This window comes from Elephas maximus, chromosome 8, assembly GCF_024166365.1.
Source record: "Elephas maximus indicus isolate mEleMax1 chromosome 8, mEleMax1 primary haplotype, whole genome shotgun sequence".
Classification (NCBI taxonomy): domain Eukaryota; kingdom Metazoa; phylum Chordata; class Mammalia; order Proboscidea; family Elephantidae; genus Elephas; species Elephas maximus.
Window position 1 is genome coordinate 44482619 of NC_064826.1, and position 16511 is coordinate 44499129.

Here is a 16511-nt window from a genome sequence, read left to right on the forward strand (position 1 = left end):
ATGATAGAGAAAAATTAATGAGTTAAAACTCTCATAGAGGTTTTGGGGGGGTAATATTAAATTGAATTTTTTTTCATAAATTCAGATACTCAATCTTTTGTTTTAATAACATCACTTTTATTAAAAACAATTTTGATTGAAATAATAGAAAAAATGATTTTCAGTCTTAAACTCTTCTGTTCTTGCATTCATTTTTCTTTGCAAAGGTTAGAGAAAGTGATCCAAGTGACCCAAATAAAGACATGGTGGTACAGCTAATTGATGACTTCAAGATTTCAGGCATGAATGGAATACGTATCCTTTGGAGAAATCTTTCCTGATGGATTAATTATAGTTTTTTTTTTCTTCTTTTTACTTCTAAAAAATGGAAATATTCCCAACCCCTGTATAAACTACAGTTTGCTTCTTTATTACCGCTCACATAAGCTTCTAGTCTCATTGCAGATTGTTGTAATATAGTATTCCTTTAAGAACCTTTGGGGGTTTTCAGTATAATAGAATCTTATTGAAGAAAATTTTTAGTCAGTATTCAAATTTCCTTGATTATTGCAAGAATCGTATTTCAGCAAACAAGCTTGTTTTCTCCTAAGTCTTTCTTAATCTAGAGCAGTCTTCTTCCCGTAAATCTGTGTAAACTTATTTTAGTTGTCTCATTAAAGATTAAATTGTTAATTTTACATTTCTTCTTTTTCATTAGAATATGCTGCAGAGCATTCCCTCTCTCAAAATGAAATTACCTTAATGGAAATTAATGATTCTTGAAAGAAGAGTTTCTTGGTCAGTAAATTGAATTGTGTCCCCCCAGAATATCTGTCAGCTTGGCTAGGTCCTGATTGCTAGTACTGTATGGTTGTTTACTATTTTGTCATCTGATGTGATTTCCCTGTGTGTTATAAATCCTATCACTATGATGTTAATGAGATGAATTAGTGACCGTTACATTGATGAAATCTGTAAGATTAGATAGTGTCTTAAGCCAATCTCTTTTGAGATATAAAAGAGAGAATAGAGCAGAGAGACATGGAGACCTCGTATCACCAAGAAAGCAGTGCCTAGAGCAGAGTGTATCCTTTGGACCTGAGGTTCCTAGACCTAGGGAAGATTGATGACACACACCTACCTCCAGAGCTGACAGAGGAAGTCTTCCCCAGGAGCCAATGCCCTGAATTTGAATTTGTAGCCTACTAGACTATGAGAAGAAACTCTGGTGGTGTAGTGGTTATGTGCTATGGCAACTACCCAAAAGGTTGTCAGTTCGAGTCAACCAGGTGCCGCTTGGAAACTGTGGGGGCAGCTCTGCTCTGTTTTATAGGGTGCTGTGAGTCGAAATCAACTCGACGGCAACGGGTTTGAGTTTGGGTTTTTTGTAGATTGTGAGAGAATGAACTTCTCTTTGTTAAAGCCATCTACTTGCAGTATTTCTGTTACAGCAGCACTAGATGACTAAGGCCGTCAGCTAGAGGTTAGATGTTCCTCTTGCTTTTTAAAGGGAGGGCTCAGTCCTAATTCTGGGTCCTGTTGGAGAAGACATGAGTCTAGCAAGAAGATAGAATCAGAGCATCTCTCAATTTCCCATTCTATTTTGAGAGTATCCATTTTGATTGGGCTGTTTTAAGTTGTTCAGGTACTTGTTAGTTTTGGGGGAGCTCAGGAGGTGATTGGGGGTTGTGGAAAGGATCTTGTCCTATCCTTATCTCCTACCTGGGGCGTTACTGAAGGGCATTCTAGAGAGGGAATGTGACAGAGAACAAAATAGCCTAAGGCCTGCAGCTCAGCTGGGAGCTGACAGACAGGACAAGTGGTGAGAAGAGACAGTGCCTTTAGCTTTCAGAATGCTCTTTCCATGTTATCCTGTTGTTTTCTCTGAGATAGTCCTTTATGTACATGGGCTAGGCAGTACCTTCCTTTTCCAAGGTTCTGGACTGCTAGGGGTGTGTCAAAAGCCAGGGTCTTTTGGTTTCTTCTTGAAATTTTGGTCTTTGCTTGAGATCATGTTTGGAACAGATCTGACGTTTTGGTATTTGATTTTCTCAAGCCAGAACAAGGTTTGCTCCCAGCTTCACACACACGCACCCCCACACCCGATGATTTAGGATTTCTGCATCAATTAGGTCATGATCCCTTAGGGAAGCATTCCGCTCACACCCTCTATGTTTGTGGAGGTTTTTCTGTTTCTCTAGAGATTCTGGAGGAAACCAGAGAGCACCAGTGATTGCTGATACCACCTCAGCCTTTGCATCAAGGTCATCTCTGCTAACTGCTGAGTGTGTTTTTCCCTTTTGATTGATTGATAGAAGATAGAGCTGACTTTCCTCTGCCTTTGCTTCTCCAAATGAGCCTGTTTGTTTACGGGCAGGGTAGGGTAGGGCAGGGCAGTCCCTCCTCTTATCTCAGACCTGCAAGGGCAGGTCCTTAAGACAGTTTTTTTTTTTTAATGTGTGTGTATATATTGTTTTTTTTGTGTGTGTATATATATACACACACACACACATATATACACCACACACAAGTGGCTATTTTTACTGTTAAATAAAATGGTAAGAATCTCTCATAGTCCAGATTTGTCAGTGTTTTGAGAAAACTTCACTTGTATTTTAGAAAGAAACCTTTAGAATATGCCTGTTTAAGTCTGTAGTACATAATTTCTTCCACAGTATAGAAAAACTTTTGTTATTTTTTTTTTAAAACAATTTAAAGCAACAATTATTTTGGTAATATGGTAGATCCAGCTATTGTTGTAAAAAAAAAAAATTAAATTGTCTGGCCTTCTTTGATACTAAAGCCAACAATAAGCTCCCGGGTATGAACAAAACAGTCTCAGAGTTTCAGAGCTGTTTTGAAATCTTTATGTATGAATGACATGCATATATTTGTATGATGAATTTTGGAGGGTCAGTGGTTGACTCAAATTTCTATTTAAAACAAAACAAAACAGATTCTTGAGATTTCATTATTACAGATTGGTCTTTAAACTGTATCTTAAATTGCAATCATATATTCTTAAAAGCTGCCTAGAGTATTGAAAAGTTCAAATAGGTTTTCAGTGTCTTTGTTAAATTTCTGTTTTACACTGTGTTTTAAGTGGCTTATCAAATAGAAATTCAGGCAGGTACTGAAGACACTAGAATTCTTTTATTTTTTTTACCCTCACCAATTCCTGTGAGGTTTCCGTCTTGCACGTTCTCATTAAGACTGATTCTGAATGGGAAATGTAAGAGCACAGGTAAGTTTGGGATCCAGTCATGGCTCTGCCGTCTTTGGACTATGTAACTTCAGCAAGTTCTTTAACTTGCTGGGATTTACTCTCCTCATTTCTACAGTGGGGATAATTATTTCCTGACTTTGGTAGGAGTACACGTTAAAAAATATGACACACAATAAGCACTTAGTAAATGTTAGTTGTTTTTATGTAGATGAGACATGGTAAGTACTTAGTATTCTTGACAACTGTTGATACTGCATTTTTTATAAAGAAAATGTTTTGTGCAAGTTGTCACAATGATGCTGCTTTCAGCAGCTGCATCCCTGTGGTAAATGGATCCTTAACCCTGTCTTAGATGTCTGCATGGTTTTTGAAGTGCTCGGGCATCATCTCCTCAAGTGGATCATCAAGTCCAACTACCAAGGTCTCCCAGTGCGTTGCGTGAAGAGTATCATTCGTCAGGTAAGGCTTGTGAGGGGGAACTCACCACCCAATGCTTAACTGGCTACCCTTTCAACATGAATTCTTCTTCTTTAAAAAAAAAAAATATATATATATATATATATATTTTATAACATTTTGATCTCTTATTAAATTAACTTTGTATTGATTTAATGATGTGGCATTCTGTGTTGTAAAGGATATAAAATGTAAATGCCAGGTATACATTTCTTTTCACATGTTGATCTTTTTAAAGGTAAGTGATATGGTATAATTAGAAATTTTATGGCCAGTATTAATCCTGCAAAATATATGCCTTAGTTCCTTAGAAAATAATTCAGATGAAAACAAGTAATTTATTTACTCTTTGGTAAATCAAGAATGACTTAAGAAATATTTAAGTTATATAGGAAATATTATGTTAGATTTGTACTTTGTTCAGTTGCTTTGCCAAAAGAAAATCCTCAGCTAGGGACTGGCTCAGTGATGACGCCCTAGCGAATTATTGTAGTAAGCATACGTGGAAGATCCCCTTTTAATTAGGAGTGTTTGCCAGATTCAGTTTTCTACATGGTATACACCAGTGTGTATTCCACATGTTGTCTATAGTCTAAATTATAAAAGTGGCAGATATGACTTATTCTGGATTACCTATTCTGACATAATCATTACTGTGGATAATTCTGTAGGGTATGTGACATACCGAGGAAGTTACTTGGTTTGCTTGAAAAGAAGAGTAGGTGGTTTGGGGGCCCTTGCTCTGCCCAGGTACAGAGCTTAAGGTAAACCTGTCCAAAGGCTTAAAAAAACAGACCCCGGTTCGGAATTCTTAAATAGGTTTAAATAGGAAAAGAATTAGAGAATGAATCACAATTAAAGAATTGTGAATTCATGAGATGGATGCCTAAAAAGAATGTTCCTAACAAGTGTAGGTCATATGTATTTACACATGTGTATGTGAAAAGATTTTAAACCCATTTTATAAACATTTTAAGCTTAAATTTATGTAATAAAAGCAGTTCTAGACTTTGCTGTTGAAATTGAGTGTAGATGACTTTGTTTAGTCAGCTTGTGTGCTCCTCTCTTCATTTACCTTTGTTCCTTTGTATTGCAAATTGGCTGCTTGTCTTCTAATTTTATAGATGTTAGTTGAGAAGGGGGTGCTGGAGACTGAAGGGCCTCTGAATTGACTCACACATTAAGATGCTGTACTTCTCATACATAAATAGTATGTTAGGTATGAGTACACGCCTAGTGTAGATAATATTTGTGACTAGCTGAAACTGGCTTTTGTTTAATAATGTATCTGTTTCTCTTTTAGAGTTAGATGGTGGTAGCCTTTTCATTTTTTATTACATAGGCTAAGATCTCATGAAGAGGTGGTATTTTTTCTTTAATGCAGAAGACATGTTGTGAGGGGGAAAATAAACATGTTTATTGAAGTTACCCTGTTCCCAAATGGCATTTAGTATTTGTAGCTATTAATGGCAACTCTAAACTCTTAAAAAACATTAATTTGTTAAAGCTTTGGCAGAATCTCTTAACTATCTCATAAATCCTGAAAATATCAGAGAATTTACATAACTTAGCAAAAAAGTAAATAGTTTCAGAAAGACCAGCTTGTACATATTTCACACAAGTGAACCTGTCCTTCAGAAATGACTGCTATTGCCATAGGTAACTGACCGTCACCACTGTTCAGGCTTGGCAGTTTAAGAAGGTGAATTAGCAGTAAACCATCTGTATTTATTTTACATTCCAAAGGGGGAAAGCAAAATCTAATCTTTCTCAGCAATGGGGGGAAAAAAAAGTGAAGGAGTCTGTAAATAAAAAGATGACAGTCTTAGAGCTTTATGGAACCCTAATACATACTTGCTGAATGAACAAATTATTTAATGAAATGTCTTGTCCTCACCATAATCCACATGCTCTGTCCTTCAGAGACTACGGAAAAGCTTTCGTAGGGTTTTATTGTCCCAAAATCATTTCAAGGTGGAATTTTGGTTATGTTGTGTGATATGCGTCTAGTTTCAGTATGCAATATAAATAGTAACTTTTGGGTGTCATTGGATTTTTTTGTTTTTGTTTTAAATGTGAACCAATCTTTGTTTTTATTTAAGAAAAGTATTATCGTGGAATCTGAATTTTTTTTCCCTAAACCTACTTAGAACTTTCAATATAGTACATTGTTTAAGAAGTTACATACCCAGTTAATCTATATACCTGAATTTTCCTTCATTCCCTTTGATTCAGCCTACAGTATTTTAGACTTTTAGTAATGGCGAAGTCCTTTATTAATGAACCTACACAATTAGATCATTTCCTATAATAAGACAGGGTAGGCCAACTTTCCTAACATTCTTTTACTATGTGGCTTCCTTCTACTTAGAAGTGATCATGTTTCATTCAGCATTGTGGCTCTTCCACCTGCCATGCTTCACCAGTCACCCAGTGCCTGGCCTTTCCCGTGCAGATTCTTTTACTCATGATGTTCTTCCCGTTTACAGTGCCATCACCCTTACTTCAGTCCCTCATCATCTCCAGCCAGTATCTTTTCAAGAACTTATCCGTACTCACCCTGATTCCAGCCCATCCTATTCCAGTTCCTTATTCCAGTTTAGTCTTCTTTCCATTGCCAGTTGCTTTCCTAAGTAAAACTTTGCTTTCGTAATTCATATTCCCCATTTAGAACCTTTAGTGACTTCCCCTTGCCTGTTGCCTAAAGCTTAAAGTTCTTGGCCTCACAAAGCAATAGTGTAGTCAAGGGCTTGGGATTCAAAGTCAGATACACCGCACTTTAGCTAAAGGACTTTGGCCAAGTTACTTAACCTCCTTAAGCCACAGTTTCATCATAAAAAAGGAATAAGAGTGGTATCTTCCTCGTTGTTGTTAGATGCCATGGAGCCAGTTCTGACTCATAGCAACCCTATGTACAACAGAACAAAACACTGCCCGGTCCTGCAGAATCCTCCAGTCATTGTTATGATTGACCCTATTGTTGCAGCCACTGTGTCAGTCCGTCTGGTTGAGGGTCTTCCTCTTTTTCACTGACCTTCTGTTTTACCAAGCATGATGTCCTTCTCGAGGGACTGGTTCCTCCTGATAATGTGTCCAAAGAATGTGAGACAAAGTCTCACCATCCTCAATTCTAATGAGCATTCTGACTATACTTCTTCCAAGACAGATTTGTTTGTTCTCTTGGCAGTCCAGGGTATATTCAGTCTTCCTTGCCAACACCAGAATTGGAAGGCATCAATTCTTTTTGGTCTTCCTTATTCATTGTCCAGCTTTTGCATGCATACGAGGTGATTGAAAACACTATGGGTTGTGTCAGGCGCACCTTAGTCTTCAAGGTGGCATCTTTGCTTTTCAACACTTTAAAGAGGTCCTTTTGCAGTAGATTTGTCCAGTGCAATGCGTCATTCGACTTCTTGACTGCTGCTTCCATGGGTGTTGATGGTGGATCTAAGTAAAATGAAATCTTTGACAACTTTAATCTTTTCTCTGTTTATCATGATGTTGCTTATTCGGTCCAGCTGTAAGGATTTTTGTTTTCTTAATGTTGAGGTGTAATCTATACTGAAGGTTGTGGTCTTTGATCTTCATCTGTAAGTGCTTCAAATCCTTTTCACTTTCCGGAAACAAGTTTGTGTTATCTGCATAATGCAGGTTGTTAATGAGCCTCATTAGATTGTTGTAAAGATAAAAAGAGATACAACTAGTACTACTAGCAAATATTCAGTGCTTACTGAAGTGTCAGGCACAGTTCCAATTACTTGCATTATTAAGTCATTGAGGCCTCACAACAACCACATGAAATAGGTTTTATTATTCTCCTGATTTTATGTGAGAATAAGTTGAGAGGTAACTTTCCCCTTCTCAGGAAGTAACTTAAACTAATAAGGAGTGGATCAGGAATTCGAACCCCGGTAATCTTGAGCCCATGTGTATTCCATCTTGCCAAGCAGAATATAATATGTTTGGAATTGTTCTGGGCCTGTGTCCAGTAAAAGTTAGATCACTGTTATTCCCATGATCCTGTTTAAGGTATTCTACTATCTGGTGCTGGTTGATATTTCCCCTTAGAAACCTTGGGTTTAGCTCAATCCTGGCACTATTGGCATTCTGGCCAGATAATTCTTTGTCTTTAGGGGCTGTCCTGTGTGTTATAGGATGTTTAGCAACATCCTTGGACTCTACCTACTAGATGCTAGTGGCATTCCCCTCCCCCAGTTGTGACAACTAAAAATGTCTGCTAACTTTGTGACATGTCACGTGGGGATAAAGGTGCCTCTATAGGGGAACCCTTGGAATAGGAGAAAGTGCAAGGGTACATGCTTTGGTGACAGATTTAACGTCCAGTTCTAACTTTGGCATTTACTACTTTTTGACCCTGATCAGAACAGGCCTCTGAGAGCCTGTTTCCTCATTTGTAAAACAGGGATAATAATGCCTAGTTTGTTTGTGGAAATTGACGATGAGGGGCTCCTTATAAAGCATCCAGCAGAGATACTAGCACAAACCAGCTACTGTGTTTCCCCAAATCCATTATGAGCACCTTGGAGTTAAGCATGACATATTGTGAGTTGTGTGTCCTTTTCTGTCTTCTTGCATATATATTTTTGATTGGTTGTCTTTCCTTAAATGAAAAAAGAAACGTATACTCACCTCATTCCTTACAAAACGGCTGTCTTTTTGCGATTTGAAGGGCTCATAGATAAATGTTACCACTTGTTTGTTTTCCAGAGGTAATAAATTGAATCATTTGTTTAAAAAAACACACATTTGTTTACATAGGGTTTATTATAGCTATCCTCACCCTTTTGATCAGTTCTTCTTGCTCTTATTTAGCTGTGGTGACCTTGTGTGGGTCAGAGAAAGGCCTTCCTGGGGGCTTCTGATGATGGCTGTGAGAAAGCTGTGTGCAACCAGCCCCATGCCCTCTACTCTGCCCTCAAGCATGAAGTCTTGCCCCCCGTTCCCCTGCACCCCCAGCTTTCATTTCTTCTTTCTAAGTCAGTTTTTATTGGGGTCTGTTTTTTTTGTCCAGCTTTCATTTCTAAAACTGAAAAAGGGTATTTGTGGTGGCCTTTTTTTTTTTTTTTGTACATTAAAAGAGGTACCACAGGTGATAGTTTCTTTAAAAGCACCTCTTGGGTGGTACAAAACGGTGAAGTGCTAGACTACTAGTCAGAAGGTTGGCTGTTCAAACCCACCCAGAGGGGCCTCCGAAGACAGGCCTGGTGATCTGAGGTCACAGCCGTAAAAACCCTGTGGAGCTGTTTTCCTCGGCACATGTGTGGTTGCCGTGATTTGTAATCCACTTTTTGTCAGTTAACAACAGCAACTCTTTAAAAGTGGTTTGACTTTGTTGTGTAATTGAAAGGTTATGTCTCTAGCATTTTACTTTTTAAAACTATAGTTTAATTCATTATCCTTTCTCAGAAACCTTGTAAGGAAGTAAGTGCTTGGCATTTTGGTGACTTTTCTACCATACTGGAAAAACTAGTAGTTTAAAGCCCCTGATATCTAAATTATTATCACTCTTTCTGTTGTTACTGTAACATTTTTTATGATCTCTCGGGGACTCACTGTTTTAGTGTTTAATATGTATTATGCTCTCTAGTCCTCGCCACCACCCTATTTGCCCAGTGGTATTATCATCCCCAGTCTCTAGAAGCGATGCACAGAGAGGATAAAACACCTTCCCAGGGCCACACAGCTAGTGAGGGGGAGTCAGGATTTGAATGCAGGTAGTCAAAAAAAAAAAAAAAAAAAAAAAAAATTTTTTTTTTTTTTTTTTTTTTAGTCTAACTCTAGAATCCATACTCTTAACTGCAAGGTGTAGTGTGAAATGTCATGTAGAAAGATTTGGTAGCATTTTAAATTCTAGCAAGTCTTTGTAAAGAGTGTGCATTCATGCCTATGTTTGTGATAAGTGGTTTTATTGCGCCTTAATAGTAGAGCTAGCAGAGTCTTTGAAAAGCATTAGATTTTACGAAAAAAGGAATTCGTAGTATGTGCTGCACAATTTGTGTGAATGGGACCTTTAAACCCCATGCTTTTCTAAACCCCATGCTCTTTTAGGCGGTAGAGCCTAGGGGCATACTAAGGCCTGGGGTTGCCCTGGCAGGTCGAGTCTTCTGTTACCAGTGATTGATCTTATTCTACACTTAGTATTTATTTACTGTTTAAGTTTCTTGATGACCCTGGTTATCAGTGAATTCATTATGCTCAAGCCAGTATCGTTCAATATTTAGACCAGAAGATTAATGAATTGTACACATTTTTATGTTATTAAATTTGTTCATCCTGGTAGGACATATGATTATGTGCTTCCTTGGAATTCTCAGAAATGTGGCGAAATGGCTCCCATGTAACCAAGTTCTCCAACTCATAATTCAGCGCCGTCTAAATGCTGGGCACGGTGGCTTTGTCTTTTTTACTGGCTACATTTGGAAGAATGGCTGCTGAATTTTCTCATTAATTCTCACTGGTTAGTGAGAGTTAGAAAGAACAAGGAGCTGAAGGGTATTTCAGGGCAGTGTAAATAGCGACATTACCCACTGAAATTTTTTGTCTGAGCATGTGTCTCGTTGTGCTCTCTTATTCTAACAGGAATTTCCGATAACTTCTCAATTCAGTTTAACATCATGGTTATCAGAAGCAGTTTATAGTGATTACATCATGTCTGGTTTAATAGGAAGAGAAATCTGGTGGAAGCTTGAGCTTTTCTAGTAGGAAATTCATCTGCCTTGACTTGAGCAGAGTCCTCTGGTGATTTCCTCCACCCACCAGTAATTAATACCTAAATTAAAGACTCCACCTCTCTTCTGCCAGCCCATCTGGCTGCCAACTTGGCTCTTCCTCGGTGCTTCATTAGCAAGGTGTTATCACAAAATAAGAGGCAGGCAACATGTTATCTCTCTGTGTCTTTTGTTCAGGTGGTGGGAGGAAAAAGTCCCCACATTGGTCCAGTGTTAGAACATAATTTAGAGAGCTTTGCAGTTTGGAATTTTTAGGGAAGCTTAACTCTGTGGGCAGTGAGCAGGATCAGGGAGACAGCCTTCCAGAGAAATCTCAGCATTACACTTGACTTAACACCTCCTTTTGTCTGCGAGATTACCGGACCTATTTTGAGCAAGTTGTGGTAGAGAGGAACAACATACTGGTATGTTACTAATATCAGTAATAGGTGATATCTTATGTGGATCATAGGTCTATATAAAAAAACCACAAACATCCTTTTGACCACCAAGCCCATATTTAACAGATGAATTCGAGGTTTGGAGAAGGGAAGGGATTTGCTCTGAGCTACAGTGAAACCGGAACCGATTAAGAGCTGTGCTGCTAACCAAAAGGGTAGCAGTTCGAATGTCCCAGCTGCTCCTTGGAAACCTATGGGACAGTTCTACTCTGTTCTATAGGGTTACTATGAGTTGGAATCGACTCCACTGAAGTTTGGTTTGGCTTATAGTGAAACCAGTAAACAAGTTGTTGAAATGATTCTGATGCGTGGCAACCCTGTGTGTATCAGAGTAGTATTGTTCACCATCGGATTTTTATTGACTGAATTTTCTGAAGTAGATTGTCAGCCTTTCTTTCTTCCAAGGCATCTCTGGGTGGTTTCTTAACTCTCAACTTCCAGGTAGCACCTGAGCGCGTTAACTGTCTGCTCCAGCCAGGGAACTCTGAACCATGGCTAGTTAGTTCGTTAACCAGAATTGAGTGCTTCTAACTCCCAATCCTGGACCCTGCCTTCACTTCTGCACTGCTGGTGAAATCTAAGTCTTAATTTCACATGGACGACACTGGTACCTGCGTTTGAAATGTGTGTTTCGACTCCTCTGAGTGGATCCTTGACAGCCCGGTCCCTGGCCCAGCTCAGCTGTTGGGGCAACTGTAGATTAGAGTCACTATGAGCTGGAGCCGACTCAACGGCAATAAGTTTGATTTGGTTTTTTGGTAGATTTGAGCAGGTGGCAGCCAAAAGATCTCTGCAGTCTGTGCTGCCTCCTGCTGCTGAGGCCAAGTATGGTTTTTAGGCAACAGAGGGAAAAATCGGTGAAAACTCCTTTTTAACTCTTTTTCTCAGATTGTCAAGGGAAGCCTATCCTTGGGCATGAAGGTTGATTCTTTTATTTTTTTTTGCATCATCACAGTTGTGCACAAATGGTCATAAGATTGCCCATCTGTGTTGCCTGATTCTGGGTGTTTTATTGTTTTAAACTTCACTGGCTAAGAACAGAAATGCTAGTTTTGAAAATAAAACCATTTTTCTTAGCTACAACTAAAGATCATGGGTGTTTTTTGTTGTTTGATTTTTTTTTTGGTAGCCCAGAATTAAAAGAAGTTACAGAAAATCAGAGTTTTATTACTAGATATATAACAGAAGTTATCAAGTCATAGCCTGTTCATATCAGAGATGAGAAAACAGACTCGGAGAAGTTTAATAAGCGACTTAGCTAAGTTATTTTGTCAGTTTCAATCCAGATCTTCCTAGCTCAGCCCTCCTGTGTGCTAAATCTTGTTTTTGTGGATTTCCCATAGATTATTTCTAATTTGTACATATTTCTGTGTGATACATTTTCCCCCTTTTTGGGTATGAAAATGGAAGCTCAGAGAGCTTAAGTAACTTGGCTAGGGGCGACACAGTGAATGAATGATTGAATAGGATTTAAGAAAGGTTTGTGTAAGTCCCAAGTTCATGCTTTTATGACTGTGTTTTTACATTAATGATTTACATTATCTTAATTAACTTATTAATTTGTCTCACTGGTAAAGCCTTTATCTTGTGGTTATTGTAAGAGAATATAAGCAGTACTTCTTAAGGAAAATTAGCCCAGCTGAGTACAGCGACCAGTGTTTTTTAAATCAAGGGCCTTGAATTCTTACTGAGAACACTTTGCCCCTCTGAGTGCCTCATTGTCATTGGGAAGTCATATTAACACATTGGATACTATATAGCCTCCCACACAATAAAACAGCGTTGAATCTATGAAAGAGTTCAGGTAGGAGGGTAAGGACAATTTGTACATGAGAGGGGGGTCAAAAATAATCTTCTTAGAAAGATACTGACATTTTTACCTCAAGTTAGTATTTGATCGTTGTAATGAAATTACACTTGGAATAATTCTGAACTTTAGAATTTCTTAAAAATCAGCTGACAGAAAAATCTTGTTTCTTTGGCTCTACAGGCTGGAAATCATCAGTGTGCTTGCCCATTAATTTCTTCTCAGGATCTATCTTATTGTCCAGATTGAAAAACTCTAAGTATTCACTTTCCTCAAGAAAGATGCATGAATGTCAGTGAATAATATACAGGCCCACTAGATTGTGTTCCCTTTATAACTTTATTCTTGATGGAAATATGTAATATCTTTCAGACTGTTGGTTTTTTGACATTATAAACACCATTTAAACATATTCTAATTGCAGTATTATCTAAAACATTAGATAGCGTTTTTAAGGTGAAAAAAAGTCACAAGTCTTTCCTCCTCTTATCTTAATTGTCCCCATTTTACTGTACTTACTAGGAACTCTTAAATATCTCATTAAGTCATATTTGCTGTTCTCATAGCTCATCTTGTTTCTTTTTGGCCAATCCCTTACCTCCTTCACATGAGACAGTAAGCTCCATGAGGATGGTAAACACCATGAAGACAGGAAATTTTGTTTATTGCCATATAGTGTATCAAACGCCTAGAGTAGTATGTGGCCTGTTAGAGATGCTAAGCTGATGTTTGTTTGATGAATGCGTGTAAAATACTTCTTAAGGCAAAGTTATTTTAAATGAGAACGGGGATTTTGGTCCTGTTTCGGAGATAGATCTTGCTGTTTTAATTTTCCTTCTAAAACTGCTGTTCCTTTCCGCTTCCTAATGCTATGTCCTCCTCTAAGATGGTTTAGCCAGACCCTCAAAGTAGACAGAAGCATTGGGTTTTTGTGGGAAACTTTCCAGTATTGGATGATCCTATATTTTTTCCATTTGTCTTTTTTTACACTTCTTTGTCTGTTGTGAACAGGGCACCTAAATGACTTAAAATGAATGGTGATGTTTTTTAAATTCATTGAACATAAGGAGTTTTTCATATAGGGAACATGGTTTGTGTTTTTAAAATTATTTTTGTTTATTGAAAAAATTGGAAGAATTTCTCTTCAATGGATATAGTTCCAGTAGAACATTGGCCTTGCATTTATGTCACTGGCAGTCCGTAAGCGTGTGTTTTTTTACATGTGATAAGGACATGAATACTTCAGTTCAGCCATTTTAGTGCACTGCTATATGTTGTCTGGTTACTTGGGCTATTTTGTTTTGATTTAAAGTAAATTTTTTTTCTGCAATATTAAAAAAATACATGTGCATATACCCCCTGAGGTTACCTTTGAGCTAAATAATAGATTGGCTCATAAAATAAAGAATATCACCAGTAACTACTGTGTACCTTTCAAAAATCATGTGTATGAGAACAAATTAAAGCAAAGATGAAAGGGTAAAGGGACAGGGAAACCAGATTATGTGGAAAAGAAATACCGAGAATGGAATTAATACGAATGTTGACACATTGTTAAAAATGTAACCAGTGTTACTGAATTAATTTGTGTCTAATTTTTAAATAGGAACTTAATTTGCTGTGTAAACTTTCACCAAAAAAACACAATATTATTTTTTTAAAATGTATGTACATAATAAGTCATGAGGGGAATGCAGATCAAAACCACAGTGAGATACCAGTTCACTCCTACTAGGATGGCTAAAGTAAAAGAAGAGTAAGTGTTAATGAGGATGTGGAGAAATTGGAAACCTCATAATTGCTGGTGGGAATGGAAAATGATGTAGCCACTTTGGAATAGAGTGTGGCAGTTCATCAAAAAGTTAAACATAGAGTTACCATATCACCCAGCAGTTCTACTCCTAGGTATATATACTCAAGAAAAATAAAAATGTGTGTCTACATAAAAACTTATACTTGAATGTTTATAGCAACATTATTCATAATAGCCAGAGAGTGGAAACCACACAAATGACTATTTATTGAATGGGTAAACAAAATGTGGTGTGCCCATGCAATAGAATATTATTTGGTTATATTATTTGTGTAGTACTGCTGCCACATGCTACGACACGGATGAACCTTGAAAGCATTGTGCCCATCGCAAAAGGCCACATTACAGGATTCCATTTATATAACATGCCCAGAACCAGCAAAGCTGTAGAGACAAAGTAGATTAGTGGTTACTTAGGACTGGAAGAGTTGGGGAGAAATGAGAGATGACTGCTAATAGGTATGGGATTTCCTTTTGGGGTGATGAAAATGTACTAAAATTAGACAGCGATGATGGTTGCACATCTGTGAATATATTTAAAAATTGTTGAATTGTACACATTCGTTTCTATGAGTGTAAATTGTGTGGAATGATACACGTTGGTTGCTTGTGGAAAGGGGAGCTGCAGTTCTGTGGGAGCAGAGGTGAGGTGTTGATTTTTGCTAAATACCCTTTTGTATCTTTTGTGTCATGTGATTATATTACCTATTTTATAAACAGATAAAAGTTAAGTAGTAAAGGTATTAATAGCTCATGTCATCTCTTGGTTTTACTATGACCAGGTTCTTCAGGGTTTAGATTATTTACACAGTAAATGCAAGATCATTCACACTGACATAAAGCCGGAAAACATCTTGATGTGTGTGGACGATGCATATGTGAGAAGGATGGCCGCCGAGGCCACTGAGTGGCAGAAAGCAGGTGCTCCTCCTCCTTCTGGGTCTGCAGGTGAGGGAGCTGAGCCAGCAGCTTCTTTCTTTGGCTTCTTTCTGTTTGGGGGCAGCACCTAACAACAGCACAACTTTGAAGAAGGGAGATGCCCAATTAAATTATATTTTAGTATTTGAATTACTTAACTCTGTCTTCCCTTAAAATTCCACTTAAATTTTTAGCTGCTGCTTCATCTATATTTGAACATCGTTTGTATGCAGCAGGTTTTAGGTAGCCAGTCTGTGACCATCAGAATTTATTTCCAGTTTCAGTTTTATTAAAATGCTTCCTAGTCTCCATTTAGCACAGTTAAATCAATACAAGTTTAACTAGTAGATTTGGAATTACAAAAGATCAGGGGTGGGGGAAGAAGGTAAAACTTATATGTTACATTTTATTTCTGGTTTTCACGGCACATAATTTTGGCAGTGAAGAGTTGACTTCATCCTCTCTTCACGTTATCTGTGCCCTCATGTGTTTTCAGGCAAGAAACTAAAGGATGAAAATGCCTGTGACATTTTTGGGAGATGTATGATCTCCTGTCTCCTTTACTACCCTCGAGGTGTTATTTAAATGGTAAAGCTGTAGTCTATTAAGCTTTTGATGGTAGCAGCCCCTGGTCATGTGATTTCCGGAATACTTGTTGCAGTATTTGATTTACTGTAGTTGTATAAAGTTTGCCAAATAGATTGCAACATAGATACACATCTTCTAATCTGACCTGGTCATTTGACTCATCTTATGAATGACTATGTGACATTTATGAACTACTCCCCATTTTCTTAAATTAGCAGCTGGTGCTTTGGGATTGACTGTTTTTTTAAATGAATGGATATGATATTTAATTTTAGATAAATAAGCGAAATGACTCAGTATGAACAATTTTTGTCTTTTAAAAGTCAGTCATTTGAGTTAGATAAACTTTCTTTAGATCCCTGTGATTAAGAAGATCTGCTATTTAACAGTTTTTAAAGTTGAATGACTATTAAAAGACAGTAATTATTATGTTTAAAAATTAAAATTACGTAATAAAGGTATATAACAATTTTCCTCTAAACATTTATTTTGTTTCATTTTGTTTTTAGTGAGTACGGCTCCACAACACAAACCT

General features: G+C 37.5%; 1 protein-coding gene across 9 annotated transcripts in view; it reads left to right on the plus strand.

The window, feature by feature from the left end:
* The window catches only part of SRPK2 (SRSF protein kinase 2), a 272628-nt gene that overhangs the window by 225910 nt on the left and 30207 nt on the right, over positions 1 to 16511 (plus strand). For all 9 annotated transcript variants that reach the window (XM_049894468.1, XM_049894471.1, XM_049894469.1 and 6 more), the window contains 4 exons: positions 207 to 294; positions 3558 to 3664; positions 15253 to 15418; positions 16486 to 16511. In XM_049894468.1, the coding sequence (XP_049750425.1) occupies positions 207 to 294; positions 3558 to 3664; positions 15253 to 15418; positions 16486 to 16511 (387 nt within the window). The remainder of the gene's footprint in view (positions 1 to 206; positions 295 to 3557; positions 3665 to 15252; positions 15419 to 16485) is intronic.